Source organism: Megascapheus bottae, chromosome 13 (assembly GCF_031878675.1).
Source record: "Megascapheus bottae isolate mThoBot1 chromosome 13, mThoBot2.hap1, whole genome shotgun sequence".
In the NCBI taxonomy this organism is placed as follows: Eukaryota; Metazoa; Chordata; class Mammalia; order Rodentia; family Geomyidae; genus Megascapheus; species Megascapheus bottae.
Window position 1 is genome coordinate 11,848,035 of NC_143521.1, and position 25,749 is coordinate 11,873,783.

The 25,749-nt window shown below is 42.3% G+C and overlaps 1 protein-coding gene and 1 pseudogene across 1 annotated transcript in view; both read left to right on the forward strand.

Moving 5' to 3' along the window:
• The window catches only part of Tmem150c (transmembrane protein 150C), a 64,186-nt gene extending 42,720 nt beyond the window's left edge, over positions 1-21,466 (forward strand). The window contains exons 2-8 of the mRNA XM_090343997.1: positions 3,718-3,807; positions 7,317-7,370; positions 7,496-7,528; positions 7,622-7,689; positions 14,361-14,488; positions 16,827-17,004; positions 19,256-21,466. Of these exons, the coding sequence (XP_090200123.1) occupies positions 3,728-3,807; positions 7,317-7,370; positions 7,496-7,528; positions 7,622-7,689; positions 14,361-14,488; positions 16,827-17,004; positions 19,256-19,464 (750 nt within the window). The 5' untranslated portion in view covers positions 3,718-3,727 and the 3' untranslated portion in view covers positions 19,465-21,466. The remainder of the gene's footprint in view (positions 1-3,717; positions 3,808-7,316; positions 7,371-7,495; positions 7,529-7,621; positions 7,690-14,360; positions 14,489-16,826; positions 17,005-19,255) is intronic.
• On the forward strand, positions 4,946-5,886 carry LOC150055526 (THO complex subunit 4 pseudogene; annotated as a pseudogene).
• Positions 21,467-25,749: the final 4,283 nt, after the last annotated feature.

The following is a 25,749-nucleotide window of genomic DNA, read 5'->3' on the forward strand; positions in this document are numbered from 1 at the left end:
TTCTGAAATGGATAACTTGCCCAAAATCTCATGGTTAGTGGGAGCTGGGCTGGATTTCCATCCTGTGGTTTTCTGCCATCCCTGCTCTCGAGGAAACCAGTGCAGGAAGCTGAGGTAGAGTGTTTGCAGGTCCTCAGAGACACACGTCTCCTTCGCTCTCCTCATCTACTTTCTTGCTTTCAAATTTTGATTTCCCATACAGACATTCCTAAGAGGAGAGCCAATGTGATCGTCAGTGATTCTATTTCTCATCATACATGAGTGTGTTGGCATTATGATTCTATCAGCAATGTAATGTCAAAATGGTTGTCATGTCCACTGAGGATGACCAATTCTGAGTGTATTGGAGCATTCATCACTGCAAAGATCTGAAACACTGGACCTGGATTAGCCACCTTAGAAAGGCCTCAAATCTCTGGCATCTTTTACCCTCTCTTTGAATTCAATACTTTTCATGCAGAGACATAGGGAAATTGTGTTACATAGTTCAATAACAGACCCAGGCCCAAGAGTCAGCTTCTGGCAAAGCTGAGGCTGGGAGCTAGAGCATAACCGTCTTGTCATAACTCGTCTTGTCAGAGCATCCTTTCCAGTGGCAGGTTGGGATATTGTAACTATTATACCTGTTGTCTTTCCACTCCTATTTTCTGTGCTTCCTCTACATCTTGGCCACGATAGAATATAATTGGTAACTTTATGAAGAGCTTACAAGTTTGGATGTGAATAAATTTATAGACATTGAGTATGTCTTGTATGTGAATTCCTCTACAATGTCATATGCTTCTATCTCATATGTTTTACAGTAGTGCTCTTTATAGTTTTTTTTTTTTTGGTGAGTCATGGGGCTTGAACTTTGGGCCTGAGCGCTGTCTTTGAGCTCTTCAGCTCAAGGCTACCACCATATCCCTGGAGCCACAGCGCTACTTCCCATTTTCTAGTGATTAATTGGAAATAAGAGTCTCACAGTCTTTTGTGGTCTTTTGTGCCTAGGCTTTGAACCATGATCCTCAGATATCAGCCTCCTGAGAAGCTAGGATTACAGGGGTGAGCCACCGAGCTCAGCTTTTTTTTTTTTTTTTTGCCAGTCCTGGGCTTAAGCTCAGGGCCTGAGCACTGTCCTTGGACTTTCTCAAGGCTAGAGCTCTACCACTCGAGCCTCAGCATCATTTTCAGCTTTTTTCTTTGTATGTGGTACCGAGGAATCGAACCCAAGTCTTCGTGCATGCTGGGCAAGCACTCTCCTGCTAGGCCAAACTTCCAGCCCCTCAACTTTTTATATATAGTTTTACATTCCATGTTTTAGTTGCCCACAGGCAACTATGGTCCAAAGATCTTAAATGGAAAATTCCAGAAATAAGCATTTCCAATCAAATCTTGTGCCATCTCACTCTATCCTGCCTAGGACTTGAATAACCCCATGTCCAGTGTATCCACACAGTATATGCTAGCTGCCCATTAATTGCTTTGCACCCTTCTTAGTTACCACAAAGCGGGAATTTGCCTTTTAGGAACTCCTCTTTGACTTAATCATGGCCCAAAGCATAACAGGTGATCTTGGCAATCCATAAATGCCAAACAAGCCACAAAGGGCTTCCTTTTAAGTAAAATGGACATAATGGAGAAAGCATAGTACATCTAGAATCAATGCTCTGCATGGCTTCAGACATCCTCTGAGGATTTTGGAATATATCCTTCCAGATAACGAAGGACGACTCTCTATATAGTATAAACTGATGTGACTAAATAGTTGTAGTTACGAGAACTCACCGAGCACAAGTGGAGTATCAATAATCATGAAGTAGATTCAATTTGTTGAAAGTATTTCTGCACTTTCAACTTCACACTTCAGTCATTTGTTTAATACTCCTTGCAGACAGGTGTTTAGACAGAGTTATAGCTGTTGAAAATCAAACAGTCTGGCTGATATCTGTCTCCTGATCTGAAAGACAAAGAGCTCCCTAATCAAGCAGGCTGGTTCTGACACCTTGCAGGAGACACTGGTTCAAAGGCTTTTGGGAGCATCACTGTCCTCTAGTGTTCACTTCTGAAGGTCCTGAGAGTCCCAGCACATGACAGAAGTATCACCAGAGGTGTCCAGAAACATTCAAGGCTGGTTCAAATGCAATAAGTGAACTTGTGGGAGTTAGTTGCAAATGTCAAAATAACAAACACTGTAGCTCACTAGAGATGCTATGCTCACTAGAAATGCTGTACAAAGGCTGCTGTTGTAGATCAGTGGTAAAGCACGTGCCTAGGTGCAAGGCCCTGAGTTCCAACTCCAGGAAAAAAAAATATATATTAATCACATGACCATGGTTTATTAGAAAAGCAGTAGAGGTCACAGGGCTACTTTACTTTCTCAGGACTGGAATTTGTTGTATCTGGTTATTTCTTAGTTTGTTTTAGGCATATGTAAGATATCAGGTGTTTAATCAAGAGTTAATTTGCTATTTATCATTTTTCATAGAAAATCCTAAAATTCCCAAGTTTTCATTTCAATAGAGGAGTAGGTTTTTTTTTTCTTTTTGGTAGTACCAGGTTTCGAACTCAATTCTTCATACTTGCAAGCATGCATTCTACTGCTTGAGCCCTATCTTCACTCTTTTTAATTTTGAGATAGTATGTTTTGAGAGAGTATGAAATTCTTTATCCCAAGCTTGTCTAAACCATGACTCCCTATTTATATTTTCCACTGGAGCTAAGATGGCAGGCGTGTTCTACAATGCCTAGCTTTTTCTGTTGAGATTAAGTCTTATAAACATTTTGTGCCTGTGCTGGCCTAAAAGCATGTGTAGGGAGAAGGGAGATTTTCTCTATGCATGTGTTTTTGCTTTAAAAGATGTCATACCCCCAAATGCTCAACATCTATATTTTTTGGAGCTAATTTAATGCATTGCTTTTCTCAGCATTCATCTGAGTCCACCAAGACAGCTCAATCATGTGTCATGAGAAAAGTTCAGATTTGCAAAGCATTTGTCATTCCCCACTATGTTGCTAATTTCTTTAGTAACCACACATTTCTAATGCTGCTGCTGACCAGATTATAGACTAATGTACACATCAGACCAATAAATCCACAAATGTTAGTAAGAATATTAAAAGGTGGCTGATGTATGCCTTTTGTACCTTTTGCCTCTCCAGAAAATCCTAATTCAAAGCCCTTTCTGCTTTTTTTTTTAACTACACACAGTATAAAAGCCCTCTTCCTTTTTTCTTGTCCTTCATTTATATGGATATTTCTGTTTGAACTCAGGGCTTTGCATTTGATAGGTAGGCTCTGCTCCTCTTTGAGTCAACCCTTAGCCCTGGTCTCTCATGCTTTTGCTGATATTGCAATCCTGCACCTCCCACATAGCAGTAAAGACACACATATACTACATTGCCCCACTTCCTTGGTGAGATGTGATCTTACTAACTTTTTTTTAACTTTTTTTTTTCCTGTGCTGGCCTCAAACCATAATCCTCCTAATCTCTGCCTCCCAAGTTGCTATCAGTTATTATAAGAATTTTCCATGAAGTCATTCCTAAGACAGGAATATTTAATGTAACACTAGGTAGTAATCATATGTGTTAACTTCAGTGGCTCTCCCACAGGAAGGAAGGAAAAGGCAAGAATGACAGATTTGAATCATGGCGGACTTCCTGATGATTTTAAAAAGTCGGGTGAATTTTTGTCTTCATTATCGATGAGCTAATTAATGATTCTTTTTATTACAGTGGCACAGGCATGGATGGGAAGAAATGCAGTGTGTGGATGTTTCTGCCTCTAGTGTTTACTTTGTTTACTTCAGCTGGGCTGTGGATAGTGTGAGTATGTACTTAATTGATATTTTCAGAATTTAGTTGAATATAAATTTAAAATAGCCTTGGTAGGGAATATCTTCATAAATATATCTACAAATGATTACAAGCATTTCATTTTACTATATTTAAGTAGTTGTACAAAGGGACTACCATTCAACGTATCAGTTAAAAGTGTAAAGCAGGACCCTGGAGCTGATGGTTCACGCCTATAATCCTGGCCACTCAGGAGGCTGAAATCTGAGGACTGAAATTTGAAGTCAGCCTGGGCAGGAAAGTTCATGAGACTCTTATTTCCAATTAACCACCAAAACGCCAGAAGCTGAGTTGTGGCTCAAGTGGTAGACCACCAACCTTGAGCACAAAAGTTCAGGTGTTCCCCTGAATTCAACCCCAGGACACACACACACACACACACACACACACACACACACATGGAATACAATGCATCTTGATCAGTACTTCCCTTCTTCCTCTCTTCATCCTACCTTTTTCCTTAAGCTTCATCTCAACTGCCAGCTTCCCAGTATTCATTTTATTGAGTTAGTGGTTGTACAGAGTGACGTCATTTGAATTCTCCCCTGCATGCCATACTTGAATTAATACATACTTCAGTTTGCACATTTGTGTATACTTGCATATGACCCTGTATGTGTTTACTTGTGTATTTATACATTAGAAATCTCTTCCGTCTGTGAGCGAAAATATGGGTTTCATTTGTTTCTCTGGGCCTGACTTACATCACTAAGCATACTCAAGGACTCAGGGTTGTCCCTCAGCTTTTTTGCTCAAGTCTGGTGCTCTACTACTTGAGCCACAACTCTGTTTGGGAGGGGAGAAAGGCTGGTTAATTGGAGATAAGAGTCTCACACATTTGCCTGCCCAAGCTTGTTTCTAACTGAGAGCCTCAAATCTTAGCCTCCTAAGTAAGATCATGGATATATGAGCCATTAATGCCCAACCTTTAAATATGTTTAAATAATCTATTTACTACTAGTTCAATCTTTCTCAAGTCCCCCTGGCTTTTCTCATCCTTTTTTAACTCAAAATAAATAGTGAGTCTGATGGATAAATTATGTGAAGCCGGTCTTAAAGAATACAGTTTGTGGCATGCACTCCGGCCAGGCCCTCTTCCGTGCCCGCCATGGCTGAACCGGGGCCAGCGGGGCGCAGCGGCGCAGCGCAGGCCGCCACGCGAGTGAGCCGAGGCGGCGGCCCCGTTCGGAACCGGCCGGCCTCCTCCAGCAGACGGAAGCAGCTTCCAGACAAATGGCAGCGGGATCTGTTGGACAGCGGCTTCCGGGGCAAGCTGCTGGTGTCAAATCTGGAGTCTGGGGTGTCAGGAACTCTTTGCTGAGTTTGGAACCTTGAAGAAGGCTGCCGTGCCTCACGGCCGCTCTGGGCACAGCTTGGGCAAGGCAGATGCCCTGAAGGCTAGGAAGCAGTACAACCGTGTGCCTTTCACGGCCACCCCCGGAACATCCAGCTTGTCACATCTCAGATCGACCCACAGCGGACACCTGCACAAAGCATAAACAGGCATGACTAGAAACCGTGGCTCCGGAGCAGTTGGCAGTGGGGGTGGCACTCGGAGGGGGGAACCCTGGAGGCAGCCGAGGCAGAGGCACTGGGAAGAATTCAAAGCAGTAGCTTTCTGCGGAGGAGCTGGACTCACAACTGGACGCCTACAATGCAAGAGTGGGTCCTGGAGAACACCACCCCAAGTCCCAGCGGGAACCCACAGTGTGTCCCCCGAGGCACCCACACCTTCTGAGTGACTTCCTCCCTCTGTTTCAGATGGACACCAGTTAAACCCAGCCTTCCCATCCACGCTCCCGGGAGGGAGGGGGGCAGGGGTGGCAGCTGGGCTGGGCAGCTAAGGGTGGATTCATTTCTTTTGTTTTAAAACTCATGTAAAGTTCCCCTCTCCCCTTTTCTTTTTTTTTTTTTTAATTCTGAAACAGACCTGTTTTGTGCTGAGTTATTTTGGGGATAAATTTTACTGTTTGCTGCTGTGGAGAAGGTGGCGTTTTCACCTTTGCCGTAATAAAATACAAATACGTGTACAAAAAGAATGCTGCTTGTATTTTGTGTTGATCTGCTCTTGCTGTGACGTACATTAGTAAGCAGGTTATAGGAATTCAGTATTTGCAACATTTTCTCACTTGACATAGACAGGTTATGAGTTCCATTTTTAGTCCAGGAGTTATTTTGATTAAATGTATTATGTCCATATTATGTTCGTAAACATGAACAGAACAGAACCATCAATACATTATATGCCCTGGCTTACCATGTAAATGTACCCATTTTTATTTCTTTCAATTAACATTCACCTTAAGGAAATTTTTTTTTTAGTTTCTTGAAGTTCACTAAGAATGATGGGCAAAAGGCACAGCGGCTCACTCCTTAATCCTAGTTACTCAGGAACCTGAAATCTGAGGATCATGCTTTGATGCCAGCCTGGGAAGAAAAATCTGCAACTCTTGTCTTCAACTAACAGGCAAAATGCCCAGCTGAAGGAGTGACTCAGGGAAACCACCAGCTGTAAGCAAACATTTGAGCAACAGTGCTGGTCCTGAATTCAAGAATCAGTACCAACACAGAAAGGAAGGAAGGAAGGAAGAAAGGAAGGAAGGAAGGAAGGAAGGAAGGAAGGAAGGAAGGAAGGAAGGAAATAAGAAAAAGAAAAAGAAATAAAAGAATAGTGGACACATATTCCCAAGAAATTAGAAACTCTAAAGTCTTATTTGCACAAAGTTGTTAGGATTTCTTGGTTTTCATTTTGTTTTTGTTATTTTGCCAGGACTAGGGTTGAACTCAAGACTTTGCATTTGCTCAGTTTGCTTGCTCATGGCTCTCTCTACCATTTGGAACCACAAAACCCAGCCTTTTCCTGATTGTTTTGGAAATGGAGTTTTGTAGACTTTTCTTCCCAGGTTGGCTTCAAACAGGGATCCTGTAGATCTCAGACTCTTGATTAGATAAAATTATATGCATGAGTCACCAGGGCTGGGCTCAAAGTTTACTTATTTGTTTTCTAGTTTCTACATTATAGTCATCACTATGAATTTTGGAGGTGTTTTGAAAGTCAGATAAATATTAATAATGGCATTTGAGCCTCAAAGAAGTAGTTAAAAAGCATTTAGCTGGGTGTCAGTAGCTCATGGCTATAATCCCAGATATTCAGCTCAAAGCCAAGGCAGGCAAGTCTGTGAGACTCTTATCTCTAGTAATCGCAGACAAAGCCAGATGTGGCACTGTGGCTCAAATGGTAGAGTGCTATTCTTGAGCAAAAGGAAATCAGGTACAGTCTCTAGGCCTTGAGTTCAAGCCCCAAGACCAGCAAAAAGAAAAAAAAAAAAGCATTGTCTTCGTTTTAAGAAAAGAACAAATATTTTTAAAAGAAAAGAATGAATTTGACCCAGTATAACCAATCTGTTAGTTCTTGGGTTGGTTGGTTGATTGGTTGGTTTTACATTGGTCTGTATAAACTTCTCATTCTTTCTTGATAGGTACTTTATAGCTGTAGAAGATGACAAGATTTTACCATTAAATTCAGCTGAAAGGTAAAGTTTATCGCTGAAGAATTTATTGTTCACCCAAAGATTTAGCCACATCTGTGACACGGGCAAGATTTACTTGGATGAATGTCTGTGGATTAACCCAAGTCTCTGTGTTTTCTGTTACCCAGGAGGCCTGGTGTGAAGCACCCTCCATACATAAGGTAACTCCATCATTGATCTGTTGGGGCCCAGGAAGGGCTAAGAGGGTTACAGAGTTTCAGATGGTGATTGTAAAGCATGCCATCCTTTTCAAGCATTGCAGGTGATGCTCCTCCTGCGAGCTGTGTGTTCAGTCAAGTCATGAACATGGCGGCATTCCTAGGTAAGAGGAACAGAAAGAATGTGCTTTGTACTTTGGTACATTCTTTTTTGTTTTATTCAAGTGTCCTAAAGCCAATTCAAAACATGATGCGCTTTCCAGGTCCGTTTTGTTTCAAGGGTCTCTTCCTCACCCCACCCTCCCGCAAAAACCACATTGCCCTGCTTACCTGACAGCTTTCCTTTCCTCTTCCCGGGACCAGCTTGATCATTTCAAGACACTTGAACTTTATTTTCTTTTTTGTATGAAATAGTGTATTTTATATGCCATAAAACCCTGCATGAATATGTAACATGGTACAATACATTTGCTCTGAAGAGATTGTTTTCTTTATCCCTTCACTGGCAAAGATGGAAAAAAAAAAGCACAGGCCCCCAGGATAAATATTGTTTGTGGCTATTGATTTTTACCCTAAAGGTCATTGTTAACATTAGAACAACACTCCTTTGTGTACCTGTGTACACATCCAGCTAGCAAAAGGAGTAAGTGTAAGAAAACAGAAACCTTTGGTCCTCCTATCTAGCTCCAGTTCCTCATGATCCAAGACCCCCCCCTTTATTTCCTGTCCCTCTTTTTTGTTTTTATTGTCAGGGTAATGTATAGAGGGGTTACAGTTATGTTCGCCAGACAGGAGGTGCATTACTTCTCACACATTCTCATGTGTTTGTTCCCATTCCCTCCCACTCCCTCCCAATCACCTTGTTTTCCCCCCATCCCTTTCCTATTTCAAATAAACATATATAGAATATACCAGGTAACAAAGTCAGATACAGTAACAATATGAGATTAATCAAAGGGCAACAAAAGAGAAATAACATAGTACATTAAGAACAACAATCACACAAGATAAAGCTCTTGTTTCCATATCAGTTCCTTTCTCCTATGCCTCTTTTCAGCACGCACTTGCACGACCCAATTAGTCCTCCAAAGATGGTGGGGCATCCAGGCCTCTTTTCTCTTGTATCCCATCTGCTCATAGACAGGTTTTCTCTCTCTGTGTGTGTGTGTGTGTGTGTGTGTGTGTGTGTGTGTGTGTGTGTGTGTGTGTGTATACTAGGGCTTGAGTGCAGGGCCTTGAACTGTTGCTTAGCTATTTTGATAAAGGATGGTGCTCTAACACTTGAGCCAGGCCTCCAGCCCAGCTTTTTGATGGTTAGAGTCTTGTGAACTCTTCAAATCTTAATCCTCAGATCTCAGCCCTCTGGTTGACTAGAATTATAGATGTGAGCCACTGGCACCCAACTGTAAATAATTCTTTTGATTGGGAAGACTTCCAGTCCAAGTAGGAGATACAGATAAGGTGACTGAGGAATAATCTACTTTTGTGGTACCTATCCCCAAAAAATTGACCTATTATTTCATCTATGTATAAATCCTTCCCTTCACTCAATAAAAACAACTTCTACTCCTCTTAATGTAAACTTTTAAATGTTTACTGCAAGAAAGGGAAACCTGTTTGTTAAACAGGTCATTTGAAATATGATGTAAAAATCAATATTAATAAATTTTTTAAATAATAATAATAAAGAAAGGGAAACCTATAGAAGTCCCTGAAAGGCAAGGAAGATTCTTGGTTCAATATGCAACATAGTCAGAATCTTCGAATGTGAAAAACATGAAGAACACTTTCAGTGAATCACTTTGAAGTTAATGAGATTTCTTCCTGCAGCTAACTATAGTTCTCTCTCCCCCTCCCTCCCTCCCTCTCTCCTCCCTCGCTCACACCCCATCAGCTAACACTGGGGTTTGACCTCAGGGCTTCTCAACTCTCCCTTGCTTGGCTTTTTTGGGTCAAGGCTGGTGCTCTACCAGTTGAGCCACATATGCATTCTGATTAATTGGAATCTCACAGACTTGTCTATTCAGGCTGGCTTTGAACTATAATCTTCAGATCTCAGCCTCCTGAGTAGCTAGGATTATAGGCGTGAACCACTAGCACCTGACAAGCTGACTATATTCTTGTCAAAGACTTTCCCTGCTCACCTGAGACTTGACTGAGACAGAAAATGTCTGGAGGACATGGGCTGCAGCAAACCACTAGATGCCTTAGGCTCTTCCCTTCCTGCCTTAGAGACATCATGTCCTACATGTCCACAAGTACTAAAGGCACAACACTCAGAAGCTAGCACACACGAGGGGCCAGGGCTGTCCTAGTCCATCCTCTGGTCATCACTGCCTTCAGCCTCACAACTACCAAAAGCGTTGTACTTTCCTCTCTTTTCTCTTTTCTCTTTTCCATTCCTGGCACTGCTCTTCTGAAAAGATTCAGTAAGTTTCCTCATATCCAGGCATAAAAGGCTGATAAAGAATATTTCCAGTTAGTAGAACTCAAAACCCAAGAAAGAGCCCTGAACAGCAGGGCCCAGGGGCCTTCTGCAGATCTCTGCAGTCAGCATGTAAACTGGCAGGTGGCACCCACTCCTCGGAGTACCCCACAGGGCACAGGATAGTAATTACCAACCATCATTTCTATTCCAAGCCTAAAGCTAAGTGTTTTATAAACTCTGCCTCATTTAATCATGATACATAGAAATGTGCTTATATAAAAACTCATTACAAGCCATCTCCATTAGGCTTCAGAGAAACAGATGAATATATGAGCAGCTACATATTGCCTCCTTCACATTCTTTAGGCAAATAGATATTTCCCACTAGTCTTCAGTCTTTAAAAAAGAAAAGTTTGTGGGCCAAGAGTTTGACCTAGTGGGAGAGTGCCTGCCTAGCATACATGAAGATCTAGGTTCGATTCCTCAGTACCACATACATAGAAAAGTTGGAAGTGGAGCTGTGGCTCAAGTGGTAGAGCACAAGCCTTGAGAAAAGCCCATGGACAGTGCTCAGGCCCTGAGTTCAGTCCCCAGGACTGGCAAAAAGAAAAAAAAAATTGTACAGCCCAAAGTTACAAACCTTGTGATTTACTAATTATAAAAGCATTTCCAAAAAAAACAAAAAACAAAGCAATAAAAACAAGTTCCCGCCAGGCGTGGTGGCTCATGCCTGTAATCCTAGCTACCCAAGAGGCTGAGACCTGAGGATCAAAGGTCAAAGCCAGCCCGGGCAATAAGTCCAAGCTCTTATCTCCAATTAATCAATGGAAAACCAGAACCAGAGCTGTTGCTCAAAGGGTAAGGCAGTAGCCTTGAGCTGAAGAGCTCAGGGACAGTGACCAGACCCAGAGTTCAAGGCCCATGAATTACCAAAAAAAAAAAAAGTTCCCCTCTTCCAGATAATAATTGTCATTATCTTATTCTCTAAGAAGCAATTAAGCTTTTATCTGCTCCCACTTACAGATATTGTGATATTTGGTGTTTAGTGTCTATCATCTTTTCATTGTTTTCAGTGCCATCTGGTAGACATAAAACTGATTAAGATTAGTACTCAGTGAGAACAAACCAAAATTATTTATCAACTCCAGGAGTGAAAAAGAATCCATTAACTAAAGATTCTGTCTCTCCATGGGGACTGCTTTCATCTGCCAGACCTGTCCTTGCAGCCTGGGCACCATTACATTAGACCATACAACTGACTTCAAGAAATCACCCACACTGCCTATAAATCACTGCTTTTTGGCAGCCATATAGATTCTAATGTAATCTAAAAGTGAGTCTGTGTAGCATTTATTAAAATTAGTTAGCAAAGACCTTTTATCTTCTTGACAGACTAATCAAAGACAGAGAACTCAATTATTTTTCTATTCAGAATTAACTATGTTCTTCTCCTAAATCTGCACTTTCCTTCACTGAGGGTGGGAGGCAGGGAGAAGGAGGAAGACCTAAAACAAATTTTTTGGCAAAAATGTAATTTCCTGCTCTAGGGAGAGCTCTAGGATAAAGCTAATGACTAAACAGTTTTAGTCAAATAGCAGCAGCTACTCTCTGTCCTTCAGCCAAAGCATAATGATGGTCATGTCATGAATAGGAATTATTGATACATAAACAGTAAAACTAAACAGAGCAAAAGAAAATTTGAGACAGGTGCCAGTGGCTCATAGCTATAATCTTACCCAGAAGTTGAGATCTGAGGCTCAAGGTCCAAAGATATCTGGAGCAGGAAAGTCTGTGAAACTCTTATCTCCAAGTAAACATCGAAAAGCCAGAAGTAGAGCTGTGGCTCAAGTGATAGAGTACCAATCTTATTGAAAAAACTAAGGGACAGGGCCCAGATCCTGAGTTCAAGTCACAGTACTAGAACAAAGAGAAAGATAGAAAGAGAGGGAGAGAGAAAAGGAGGAAAGAGAGAGAGAGAGGAGAGAGGGAGGAGGGAGAGGGAGAGAGGGAGAGAGAGAAAAAACTTGGCCAGGCCATCAGTTTAGAATGAGTAAATGGCATTCTGAGTTTTGCATTTGAGAAACCCATTCAATCCACTCAGGAGGCTGAGATGTGAAAATCATGGTTTGAAGCCAGCTTGGGCACGAAAGTCCATGAGACATAAATTCCAATAAACAACTCAGGAAAAGCCAGAAATGAAGCTGTGGCTCCAGTGGTAGAGTGCTAGCCTTGAGCCAAAAGGCTCAAGGATAGCACCAGGCATAGAGTTCAAGCCCCAGGAAATAGTGGGCATTAGCTGAAATATATATATTAAAAGCTATGTCAGGACTGAATAATTTGAGATTTCATGAATTATAGTTTATCTTCATCTTGGTTCCAAAATCCAGATATGAATCAAGTTTTGTGTCTATCAAAGACTAGCAGTACTTCTGGAACTAAAAGTCAACTAGCTAAGCTTCACTTCATAGCATGAAATTCAGCATACTTGGAAAATAATTACCAGTTAAACATATTATAAAAACAAAATAATGCTGGAATGTGTGTGCATGTGTGTGTGTGTGCACGTGTATACACACACACTCAGACACATATCCATGTCATTACTGGAACTTGAACTCAGAGATTGAGCACTATATCTTAGTTGCCTTTTTGTTTAGTTTTGCTACTCAAGGCTAGAGTTAAATCACTTGAACCACAGCTTTACTTAGACTGTTCTACAGACTTTAAAGTACAATTCTCAAGTGTGAATCTCTTGAGTAACTCAGCCAAGATTACAGGTGTGAACCACTAGCACTCAGCTGGAATTTCAAATTCTCTTCCCTGTTGAACCTTAATGTCAAAATAACTTGTCCTAGGAAACCGTAACTGCATTTTCTTAAATGCAGATATGATTAAAATTAATTGCAAGTTCTTTTTCATCTATAGACTTATTCTGCCCACCTTTTCATATAATTATGAACTTTCTCTGTACTAAACAATGAAAAGTGATTTTGATAAGTGACTTGAGTATAGACTGGTTTCTATGAGAAGTCGGGTTTGAAATCTAAATACTCTCATTCTATCTTCAAATTCTCAAATTCCAATTTTCTTCAAAGGAGAGAGGCTTTAAAATGAGGGGTTAGGGGCATGGCTGAAGGGGTAGTGTACCATTCAAGCAAGTGTAACATGTAAGCAACAAGACCTTGAGTTTAATTCCCTCACCTACCACCACCACCATTTGGGAGGGGGGGGCAGTCCTGGGCTTGAGCTCAGGACCTGAGCACTGTCCTTGGACTTTCTCAAGGCTAGAGCTCTACTACTTGAGCCTCAGCACCACTTCCGGCTTTTTTCTATGTATGTGATACTGAGGAATCCAACCTGGGTCTTTGTGCATGCTAGGCAAGCACTGTACCACTAGGCTAAACTCTCAACCCAACTACCACCACCATTTTTAAAAAGTAATTCATGATTAATATCATTTGAAAAGACTGAATTATCTTTATATCTAAGGTATAGTATGTACCATGATCTCCAATGTGCTGTTTAAATATAGACTTCCTAAATAAGTATGATGATTCCAGCAGCTCTAATTTGGATTGACTTTGTCTTTTCAATGAACTCTACTGGGACAATGTATGTAAAGGGATTTAAAAAAAAATAGTAGTTAAAGATCTGATTATAGGGCTGGGAGTTTGGCCTAGTGGTAGAGCACTTGCCTAGCATGCACAAAGACCCAGGTTCAATTCCTTGGTACCACAAGCATAGAAAAGCCAGAAGAGGTGCTGTGGCTCAAGTGGTAGAGCTCTAGCCTTGAGAAAGCCCAAGGACAGTGCTGAGGCCATGAGTTCAAGCCGTGAGACTGACCAAAAAAAATCAGATTATTTACTTCCCTTGAGCTTCCTTCCTGTCTCCAGGAATAGTTTCTGGCCTAGGGACCCACTTATTTGTCCAATGGTAACCTTGAACTCTTCCCCATGTCTTCCTGTCCTGCCCTGTCTGCTCCACATTGTTCTAAGCTGGAAAATGGCTGAATTAAAGAATTCCTGGCCATGTTCTCTTTGTCTCCATCTCATTTGTTGTGTGTTGGGCCTTTGCAATGCTCTCCTAAGCCAGTCTGTTCTTTGGTGACTTGTTTTTCAAAACTCTGAGAAGAATACAGTAATCATCCTGTCATGCATGCAGCACCTGTGTAACAGGAGCAGTGCTAGCTGCACATTCTCTCTTTTCCTGGCTTAGGTAAACAGCACGTCTGAGTAATCATAAGCATCACATGGAACGTTTGTGTGAAAATTGTTTGGCATTTCAGAGATTTCGGATGGGCTGTGGTGAAAGTTATATGTTGCATGTTATAGCTTTGAAACTCTGCCTCATAGTCGAGGTGTGGGATTTAATAACTTTTTTAATTTGAAGATTTTGCTTTATTCCTAGCCCTTGTGGTGGCTGTTCTACGCTTCATACAACTGAAACCAAAGGTTTTAAATCCGTGGCTGAATATCAGTGGATTGGTGGCACTGTGTCTGGCCTCCTTTGGAATGACCTTACTTGGTAATTTTCAGGTACTTCATTTGGCCTTTTTCATCTCCCTCTTACTTTTGGTAAGGATTTCACTTGTGACCATCATAACCACTGAAGGAGAAGATCCTGCATGAAGCTAGGCACTGGGGGCTCACACCTTGTAATCCTTTCTGTTCAGAAGTCTGGGATCTGAAGATCAAGGTCTGAAGCCATCCCAAACAGAAAAAAAATCCTTGAGACTCCTAACCCTAGCTAGAAAGCAAAAAGTCAGACACTGAAGTATGGCTCAAGTGGTAGAGCTCTTCCAGACTTGGGCAAAAAATCAAGCAAGAGAGTAAAGCCTCAACCCCCAGTACTGGCACTGAATAAATTCTTCATGAACCTTCAAAACAATTAGGCATGTCGGTTCCTAGTATGTACAGGTTCTCTCACAATCACCGCCCCCCCAGGCTCATACACAATGGTCTAAGGTGTGTGTGGTATGAGATGACTGTGGGGAAAAGGAGCTATAATAATTCATGCTTTCTATTAAGAATTACAAAGTGCTTTTCACTTTTTTTCATAACGAATTGTATCCGGATGTGTATTTTTAAAAAAACGAATGAGATCATTGCTTATTTATCACTAAACACTGATCAAATAGCGTATTTGAGGAATGCTTGCATTTCAGACTGACAAATTCATATGGAAGTAAAGTTTGTACAATAAGAATTTCTCTAAAACATCCAGGACTTGTATTAAAATACGCAAACCTAACTTCCTCCTAGAAATTGAGACGCTCCCACTCACAACCCAGACAAATACCTTCCCTTGTCATCCCAACACCCAATGCTGGTCCTTATTGACTTCATTTATTGCAGTGCTTTGGCTTGCCTCAGTTCCCCTGGGTCACACCATCCTCCCAACATATGCTATGGATTTACAGTTACACATTTTCTCCTAAATGTGGTCTCCTGACCCCCCTACTAGCATTGAAAGAAATGCCCACAGTGTAGGATCCCGGCAGTCCAGTGAACTTACTAATGATCTTACTAACCATATGGTGGTAGATTTTCCAAGACCCTTTCTTGTCCTAATCCTCACTCTGCCTAACACCTTATCCAGGACCACTCTTTCCCAAGACTGGCCCCTGGCACACAATAGCAACTAAGTTTTTGCTTGATTATGAATTGACAGGCATTCCCACAAATTCCTCCCATTGTTCTAGATCTTGTCCCATATGAAGCAAGCGGAAAGCTAGCTTCTTAGAACATACAAGTTAGTGTAGCGATCACCATGAGAATATATCTTAAAATTTATTCCTAGAAGATGCAAGTACTGGGGCATTGAACATTCTTCCTGGCATCTCAGTAGGAGCCTCCCTTGCTTGCCTGCCTCTGAGGCAAGTCCAGGCATGGTGTTAGGTGCTCAGTAGCTATCTAGTTTCACCATGAGAACTTTGATGAGTTAAATACACAGTTGGCTCTCCACTGAAGCCCTAGAAACATCCCACAGGTTGGTTGTCTCTGAATACTTTCAAGTATTTAAAACTATAAATAAGGAAGAAAAATTGGGACAATATCTACAGTGGGAATATTCAGAAATCAATAAATTAATTGCTTGTAGATAGAGAGGAAATGATTGATATATGTGATAAGAGGCATACTTTTCCGTAACCGTTAAAATATACAATTTTTAAAAATTTGAATCTTGTAATTGCATAAACTATTTTAGTTGGTTAAAAATAAGTATTATTGGGGCTGGGAGTTTTGCCTAGTGGTAGAGTGCTTGCCTAGCATGCATGAAGACCCGGGTTCGATTCCTCGGTACCACATACATAGAAAGGCCAGGAGTGGTGCTGTGGTTCAAGTGGTAGAGCTCTAGCCTTGAGAAAGTGCAAGGACAGTGCTCAGCCCCTGAGCTAAAAGCCTAGGACTGACAAAAAAAAGTATTATTAATAAATACTAATAAAGATGATAAATGAAATCGAATGTAGACAGCATGGAAAATTATAGACAGTACAGACCCCATTGTTTTTTAAAAATGACATTCTAGTATTGGATTATTCTTTATGTGTGTGCATGCCAGTATCTGGACTTGGACTGAGGGCCTTCAGCTTTCACACAGCTTTCTCATGCATAGTTTGTGTTCTATTCCTTAAGCCATACCTACAGCCTGGCATTTTGCTGGTTAATTGGAAAGGGAATCTCTCAGATTTGTCTGCCTGGGCTGGCTTCAAGCTTTGATCCTTAGATCTCAGTAGAACCATAGGTATGAGCTGTGAGAGTCTGGTTGAGCTCTCTCTTTCCTTATCACTTTGGTCTGTTTGTTCCCCTATTCCATTAGCTTGCATCTCCTTTTCAACTGAGCCTCCACATACCATTTTCTATTTGTCCCTAGCTCACAAACGATGAAGAAATCCATAATGTGGGAACCTCCTTGACCTTTGGGTTTGGCACACTGACCTGCTGGATCCAGGCTGCACTGACACTCAAAGTCAACATCAAAAATGAAGGACGGAAAGCAGGGATTCCACGAGTTATCCTCTCGGCATCTATCACTCTCTGTGTAGTCCTCTGTATCCTTTAAATGGGAAAAGATTCTTTGCCAGTGAGATGAAAACACAGGCAAATTGTCTATGTATTATATGAGATGATTTCTATTCCTAGTGGGTTAGAATAGCCCTTGGATCATCTTAAGATAAAGCACAAAAGTAAACAAAACTCTCACACTAGTAGTTCATACCCAAGAATTAAACATAAAATAAGTTCTACCTAAGCAAAATGAATTATAGCTGGGTATCTGTCTTCCTTGCTGCTCAGAAAGCTGAGACCTGGAGGATCATAGTTCAAATGACCAGTCGAGGCAGAAAAGTCCTTGAAACTCTACCTCCAATTAAGCAACAAAAAGCTGGACTGGCTCAAATGATAGAGCATCAGCTGAGCAAGCTGCCAAAGGAGTAAGTCCAAGATCTCTGAATTCAAGCCCCAGTAATGGTCAAAAAACGACAATAAAAATACCTGGGATTTTTTTCCCACCTAAAATAATGGTATTTGCAACTTAAATTTACTTAATTTACTAGCTCTGAAGTGAGTTTCAAGGGACAAAAATGTCTGTATCTTTTAGGAATATAAACTTTTGGGGGGAAACAAGTTAACAAGTGGATGCTCTGTCCTAAACAAATATTTGGGTTTGGGGCGCTGTTCATTTCCTTTCCTCTTCTCTGAGTTTGAAGCAAGCACTGAAAGTAAACATGAAGAGCCAGACATGAATTAAAAATTTTGACCCAGTAAATTTGGAAAGAAAGTGCTTCAGGCCTTATCTCTTATAACCTGAAGTTCTATTACCCATCCCTCAACACGCAAAGAAATCAGGGAAAGAGAGAAGCCCACTTCACTTAAGCTTAGGCACAGCCCACAGAGATACTGTAGTTAGTATGGAACACAGCAACACCATGCCTCAGTACTCCCTACCAGTTCATCCGAAAGTTAGATCACTCATTTTACAGAGCATTGTAACCAGAAGTGTTCACCCCAAAATGCTCCTTTCAGGAAAAGGGAAATCAATATTGTTATAGTTCTTTTGTTGTTTTGTTTTATCTTGCTTTGGAAATCCATTTTTTTTAAATCTTAAAAAAAATCTTATTTTTGAATTAAGGCTACTAAATTTATAGCTAATTTAACTACATTTATTGAATCATAGTAATTAGCAATGCTTTCTGAGGATTTAACAACACATGTTAAGAACTTCTTAATAACTTAGTCTAAGCACTAATTATAGATTTTTTTTCTTTCTCATTTCTTTTTCTTTTTTGTGGGGGGGAGGACTATATTGGATGGAGTCTGAACTCAGGGCTTCACATTTGCGAGGGAGGTGCTCTGTTACTTAAGCTACACATCCAACAATTTTTGTTTTAGTGGGGTTTTTTGTTTGATTTTTTATATTTTTACTTTTTTATTTCTTTTTTACCAGTCCTGGGCCTTGAGCTCAGGGCCTGAGCACTGTCCTTGGGCTTCTAGAACTCTACCACTTGAGCCACAGCACCACTTCTGGCTTTTTTTTCTCTATGTATTTGTTACCGAGGAATTGAACCCGGATCTTGGAAGTCCCTGAGCTCCTTTTTGCTCAAGACTAATGCTCTACTACCAGAGAACTCCTCCTGGGTTTCTGGTGGTTAACTGGAGATGAGTCTCATGTACTTTCTTGCCTAGGTTAGCTTTGAGCCACAATCTTCAGATCGCAGCCTCCTGAGTAGCTAGCATTACACCATTGCCTGGCTTGCTTTTGTTATCTATTTTAAAATAGAGTCTGGCTTTTTTCTAGCGCAGGCCTTCCTTCCTTTCACCTTCCTCCTTTCTTCCTTCCTTTTCTCTTTCCTTTTTCTTTTCTTTTCTTTTTTTTTTGTGCTTGAACTGAGAGCATGATACTTTTTGCTGGTACTCTACTACTTGAGACACACCTCCACTTCCACTTTTGTGGCTAATTGGAGTTAAGAGTCTCTTGGGTTTGTCTTCCTAGGCTTGCTTTGAACCCCAGTCCTTAGATCTCAGCCTCCCTGAGTAGCTAGGACTGCAGCCACCAGTGCCATGCTGAGTTTCTTTATTTTTTCTAACATTGATAATGATCATAGAATTGCTGTAAGAAAAGAATTAAGAGAAACTTTATAAAAGCACCTTGAAGCAGGGTGACACACAGAGCTCAACCTTATGGTAGATTCTTAGTCATGTAATGAACTATATCCAACAAGCTCCATCTAGCAAGACCCAGTGTTGCTTGTAAGGAAGAGCACTGAGTGTGGATGCCCTTCTTTCCTTGACTGCCTCTTCCAGACTTCATCCTCATGGCCCAGGACATCCACATGTATGCGGCCAGGGTCCAGTGGGGCCTGGTCATGTGCTTCCTGTCTTACTTTGGCACCTTTGCTGTGGAGTTCCGGCACTACCGCTATGAGATTGTATGTTCTGAGTACCAGGAGAATTTCCTCAGCTTCTCTGAAAGTCTCTCGGAAGCTTCTGAATATCAAACTGACCAGGTGTAACTCAACCGTTTTTCTTCACAAGTGTGGTGGGTGTGACAGTGGGAAAGGACCCAGGATACACTTGAAGGACTTGACATGTAACATCATCAAATGCACACACACACACACACACACACACACACACACACACACACACACACCCACTACACCACTCATGGCCACATCTGCCAAATGAGCTTTTCAGGGCGTGTTCTTTCTTTCAAAAGCACAAGCCCTAATGTGTCCAAATACGCGCTGTTACACTGAAGATATATGCACGACAGAGACAAAAGCTTGTGCATGAACACATCTCCGGCCTGCCCCTCCCAGTATGCCGTGTTCTTCCCATCCTCTCCATGTTTTCACACATGGCCTTCTTCCTGCCACAGAGTAGGGCAGGCCAGATGAGAATCATGCCAATCCCTAAGTTGCCTTCAGGTCTAAGTCCTTGGAACTAACTGGTGAGGAAGCTGTGTGAATCCTGCACTGACAGTCTTGAATGCGGAACCAAGTATCACCTAATTGAATGGATGCTAGAAGAGCTGTAGCCCATTATGGCCTATGAAAAAGGCTGGGCAGAGCTTTCCACGAGGCTCCACCATCTCAGTCAGTGGTGGCTATGTGCAGCCAAAAGCAGGAATTTGCTTTGAAGCTTGAGAGGGAAGCTGGCCACCATGATGGGGACTTTAGTCACTGTGTCTGGGAAAGACCTCTGCAAGTAAAGATTCACAGGGACTGGTTGGCCAGGCATGGCTCAGAGAAGGGGACAGTAAAAGCGTGGCTTTCTTTCAGCTTCCACAGTATGTCATGTACAGTTTTTGTTTTATGTTTCCAAGTTTACCTTATTATTATTTTTTTAGTAACTATCACATCTCTCTAGACCTCATGGACAAAGATGTTGTAGACCAAAGGCAAGAAATGGCTTTGTTTAGGGCTCAAATTTGAAAAAGAACAAGGGGTGGGACCGGATTATGTTGAAGCTTCCAAGCCACAGCTGTAAATAACTGGTCTACCGCCCAACATGTGGCTCTCATGCGTTTGGAGTTGAGAAGTGAAGTTGCAGGTATGGGACTGTGTGTCACAAAGCAGACTTCACAAGGCCACTGCAGCCCAGTGAACAGGATTCTCTCCCTCCCCTTTCTCCCTCCCACCCCCAAGTGTATTAGCTCAAGAAAGCCTCAAATTTTATTCCTAGGGGCCTAAGATAGAGTGGACTACAATGTGGGGGAAAGGAAAACAAAAATGACTCAATCCAAAATTTGAGCTTCCCAAGGAAGAATGACTATCTTTTCAACATCATGTTTTATCTCCACAGCTCCTAAGCTGGGCTTGGTACATATTAGGTGCTCAATAAAAGTGTTGAGTAAAATTCCTGATAATTTATGAGTGAGGAAAGGGAGCGCCAGAGAGAGGCTCAAAGGTGTACATCAGAGAAAGGGATGGTTGGCACTGTGAAACAAGAGGAAGAAATCTTGTGTGGAGGAAGGAGTGAGACTCACTAAATGGTATAAAATAGAAGGGGAACACCGGGTGTGGTGGCTCATGCCTGTAATCCTAGCTACTCAGGAGGCTGAGATCTGAGGGCCAAGGTTCAAAGCCAGCCCATGCACAAAAGGACCTGAGACTCTCATCTCCAATTAACTAACACAAAACCAGAAGTGGTGCTGTGACTCAAGGAGCAGAGCACTAGCCTTGAGCTGAAGAGCTCAGGGACAGTGCCCAGGCCCAAAGTTCAAGCCCCACGTCCGAAAAAAAAAATAGGAGGGACAAAATCCGGCAGAGTATTCTCCTATTTAAAAGCTCAGTCCTCTGTAAATAGACCAATGTGACATTTATTAGTTTCATTTTCCATTTTAAATTTTAAAGATCTTATCAGACAACCGAGATTTATGAAGTTTTATTTTCCTCTGTTCAATCCCAATGAAACCGCTTTTGTTGATGCACTTGTACACTTTCTTACGAATGTCTCTAACAGCACATTTTAGCGGAATCAAGCAATGACTAGCGTTATTCCTTGGGATCTGGCCACTAAATAAAATTCTTTTATGCAAATTGTGATTTCCTTGTCTCTTGCTACAAACATGTACATCTGTGTGTGTGTGTACACACACACTAATACTGAAGCACATGTAACTCACATTATGTTTGTTTTTGTACTGGGTTTAGAGCTAAGTGCATAAGCATGATCTCTCAGCACTAGAGCTCTGCTACTTGAGCTACAATTCCACTTCCAGCTTTGGGATAGTTAATTGGAAAGAAATTTCAGAAACTTTTCTGCTTGGGCTGGCTTCAACCTTCAATCCTCAGATATCAGCCTCCTGAGTAGCAAGGATTATAGGAACCACTGGTACCTAGCCTCACATATTGTATAAAAAACAAACTTCAATGTTATGTAGGTAATGTGTTTTCCAACCAATAACCCAATCTCTGATTCTCTGGACCCCACTTGGGTATTTCCAGAGTTAGCATTAGACCCAACAGGTTTATAGGCTGGGTCACATGAGACCTCCTCACTTCAGTCACTAATCCTGGCAGTCACAAATCATGCTTCACAGGTTATCCTCACTTCTATCCAGGTTGGTTACAATAACTTACTATGAAGGGTTTGCAGTACTCACAAACATACTTTATTTACATCTGCTGCTTTATCATAAAGAAAGGAATTCAAACTGTGTGCTGGTGGCTCATACCTGTAATCCTAGCTACTTAGGAGACTGAGATCTGAGGATCCAGGTTCAAAGCCAGCCTAGGCACTAAAGTCTATGAGACTCTTATGTCCACAGCGCCCAGGCCAAGTTCAAGCCCCATGACCCCCCCCCCCAAAAAAAATAGAACCCAATCAAAGGAAGAGATACATGGTGCAAGATAAGGACTTGCAGAGACTGTGCGCAGAGCACCCCATCCACCAAGCACACCAAAGTCTCATCAGCCTGCAAGCAGTCATGGTCAAGAGCAGAGTTTTCAGATCACTATCCTCAACTTCCCAGAGATGGGTGGGTTAGAGATCTGAGCACTTGGTCTTCTGATGACCAGTCACACCCTGAGTTTATCCAGGGACCTGCATGGGTCACCTCAGTAAGGTTAACTTTGGTATAATCCTAGGGACTCATGACAATATTCCCATTTAGTTTTAGGAGATCTGAGCAGGAACTTGAGACAAAGACCAAGCACATTTTGCAGTGCACCACAAATGGAAATCATGGGATCTCTGGGGATCCAAGAGTTACAGTATTCACCCAAGTAAGAGGCCTCTTAAGAGGAAGTCTGCTGGTCCTAGTGCTTAAACTAAGGACCTAGGTGCTGTCCCTTAGCTTTTTCCTCAAGGATAGAGTTCTGCCACTTCTGCCTTTGTGTGTGTGTGTGTGTGTGTGTGTGTGTGTGTGTTAATTGGAGATAAGAGTTTCATGAACTTTTCTGCACAAGCTGATTTCAAACTATGATCCTCAGTGATCCTCAGATCTCAGCCTTCTGAGTAGCTACAATTATAGGAGTAAACCACCAGCACCCAGCTGGAGTTTGTAATGGTTCTTTAATTTACTTTGGTCTACCACCCCACTCTCCAGCCAGGAAAGGAAAAGCCTGTTTCTGGAGTGCATAAAGAATCACTGGCCTCATTCCCAAAGCATTTTGGTTGGTTGTTCTGAGGGGTCCATTAGTTGAGCTGCTATAACAAAATAGTAGACTGGGTGGCTTTAACGAATCAATTACATTTTTCATAGACTGTTGTTGTCTGGGAAATAAAGTGTGAAGTTTCCAGTGACCAGGGTTATGGTAAAACTGATTTATAAGCAACTCCTTCTCACTATGTCTTCATGTGGAATAGATGCAGGAAGGATGAGAGAGAGAGAGGGAGGGAGAGAGAGAATCTTTTTGTCTTCTAATTAAGCCACCAATGGTATTGGATTAAAGATCTATCTTTATGGCTTCAGTTTATCTTTATTGCCTAAATCCCTATGGTGAAATGCAGTCCCTCGGGAGATTAGGACTTCAACATATTTCCACAATTTAGTCCATAGAAATCCATCTAGTGGCTTCCTGGAGTACGGGCTCACACAGCTTGCTTTCATCTTGGCAAACCTATAACTCTACCAATTTCCTGACCACCACTCAGGATCCTTTGTCAAAAACCATTCAAGAGACTTAATATGTAATTAAAGTAAGATTACACTGGATCTGCATATCCAGTATATCTGGTGTGCTAAAAGACAGACACATGGGAAGAATTTAATGTGCCATGCAAGTAGAGATAGAAGCAATGCCTTTATAACTCAGGACATGCCACAGAATGCCAACCATCATAAACCAGAAGGCCTTAGGAGATTCTCCAGTGCCTCCAGAAGGAACGGACCCTATCTACACCTAGATTTAGACTTCAAGACCCAAAAGTGTGAGGAGAGGTTGAGATTAGGAAAGGACAGCCCCAGAAAACTAATCAGTGGGCATGATACCCAAAAACTACAATGCCTGGATCCAGTTCTTTGTTTCCACAGTCTCAAAAAATCCATTTATGAACACTGAGAGAGAAGTGAGACAGCACAGACTTACTGAAGAAAAAGATGAGAACTCCCGCCAGATGGGAGGGGTCCCAAGGCAGGGAGGGCACTGTCTGGCATGTGTTGTGCAATGCTACATGACTCTAAAGATCACTGGACAACTTGTGGGCCATGGCAGTCCCTGGTCCCAATCAGAGGTTTCACGCAGCTTGCATGAGCTCTCCCTGCATTATTTAGCCTTTTGATTGGATACCCGGTTCCAGCACACACCTCTGGGGTCCAGTCAAGTTGTTGTTCATGTGCAAGTCTTCCAGGGAGCCCATGGACTTGAATGCAAGCGCCCTTCTTTAATGCCAGGGAAGAATGCAAACTTCTGTGAGAGGTTCTGATTACCTAGCCAATACCTTTTTCTGTTCTCAGGTATGTATGAAAAGCCAACATAATTTGCTGAGTTTGGGAGCAATTTGGAGCTGCTTCTCTCTCTGAGGTGGCCTGGAAGGCATGGGAACCCTGCCTCTCTACCTGTAAGGAGCTGTCCCAGCCCTCTTCTGCCATGTCCCATCCCTAAATAGGATGCTTGCCAGGAACCAATGATAGGCTCCAAGATAGTTCAGGACAGCCAGAGCCTGCTCAAGAAAAGGTCCAAGAAAAATGTCATGCTGCTGATAGAGGCTGTCCTTCACATTGTAGGGCCAGCCCCGTGGCCACAAGATCTGCTTTGCCGTGTGGAGACCATTGTTTGTGTTACTGAAATGTCTTGCAATTGGTGATGTTGCTGACTCAAATTTTCATGTGGGAAAAAGAAATTAGTTCTTGAGTGACATCCTGGTTGAATCCTTTCTGAGGAATTCTGTGGGAAAAGAATTATATAGTTCCCGTGAGATTTACATGTATCTGCCGTGAAAGAAGTCCCGCCTGCCCTGGGCTATTGGGGTTTTTGTCTATGTGGCCATTCCAGGCCTGTGATAGGGGCTCGTGGCCACATTGTGAGGGCTGGGCTGTCTGGGGAGCCCTTCCCACCTGGCCTGCAAAGGATAAGCCACCACCTCCATCTCCTTCCTGTGTTCTGGGCATAACAAGCGCCATTTTCCACAAACACTACCCCCGGGCTCTGGTAGCACCTACATGTGGGGCACGTCACATCAAGGGTAAAAGGCCTACCTCATGGTTCAGTGCTCACTTCCTGGTTTTGGAAATCCAATGAGGCGACAGGCAGGTTGGCTGTGGTTTGTGATGTAAAATAAGGCTACATCGAACCCACTGATTGGCCCCGCCGCCCTCTCTGACCGCACCTACCTCCCCTTGCCTTGCCCACATGTATGCTGATAGACTCCTGCATCTTACTTTAGCCCCTTGTACTTTCCCAATAAACGAGTTTCTGCTGTGACAGTCTCTGGCGCGTCTGTGTCTTCCCTCTGGAGAGGGAGGGCTGGGTGAAGGTGGCCAGTCGGCCCTAACCTTCCTCGGTCTCGTCTTAGTCGGGGCGTGTTCTCCTTGTACCTCTTGCAGGTCAAGAGGCAAGAAGTGCTAAAAACCCTGACACCTACAGCCTAAGCCTTTAGTCCACCTACATTCCTTCATAGGAATCAAACAAGAGGGATGTCCCAAAGGGCCAGCTGTCACCAGCCCTGCATGACTGAATAACAGCTGGTGAGCTCTAGAGAATGCTCAGGCCCCTGCTACCTCACACACCTGCCTGCTGGGAAAGGAAGGGCCCCACCCTTTGAACTACCCAAGGAAATGTGACCAATTCGTGTGAAATGGCATGTTCAGCAAGTGTTAGGTACTGTATTTGAACCAATAAATGTGAATC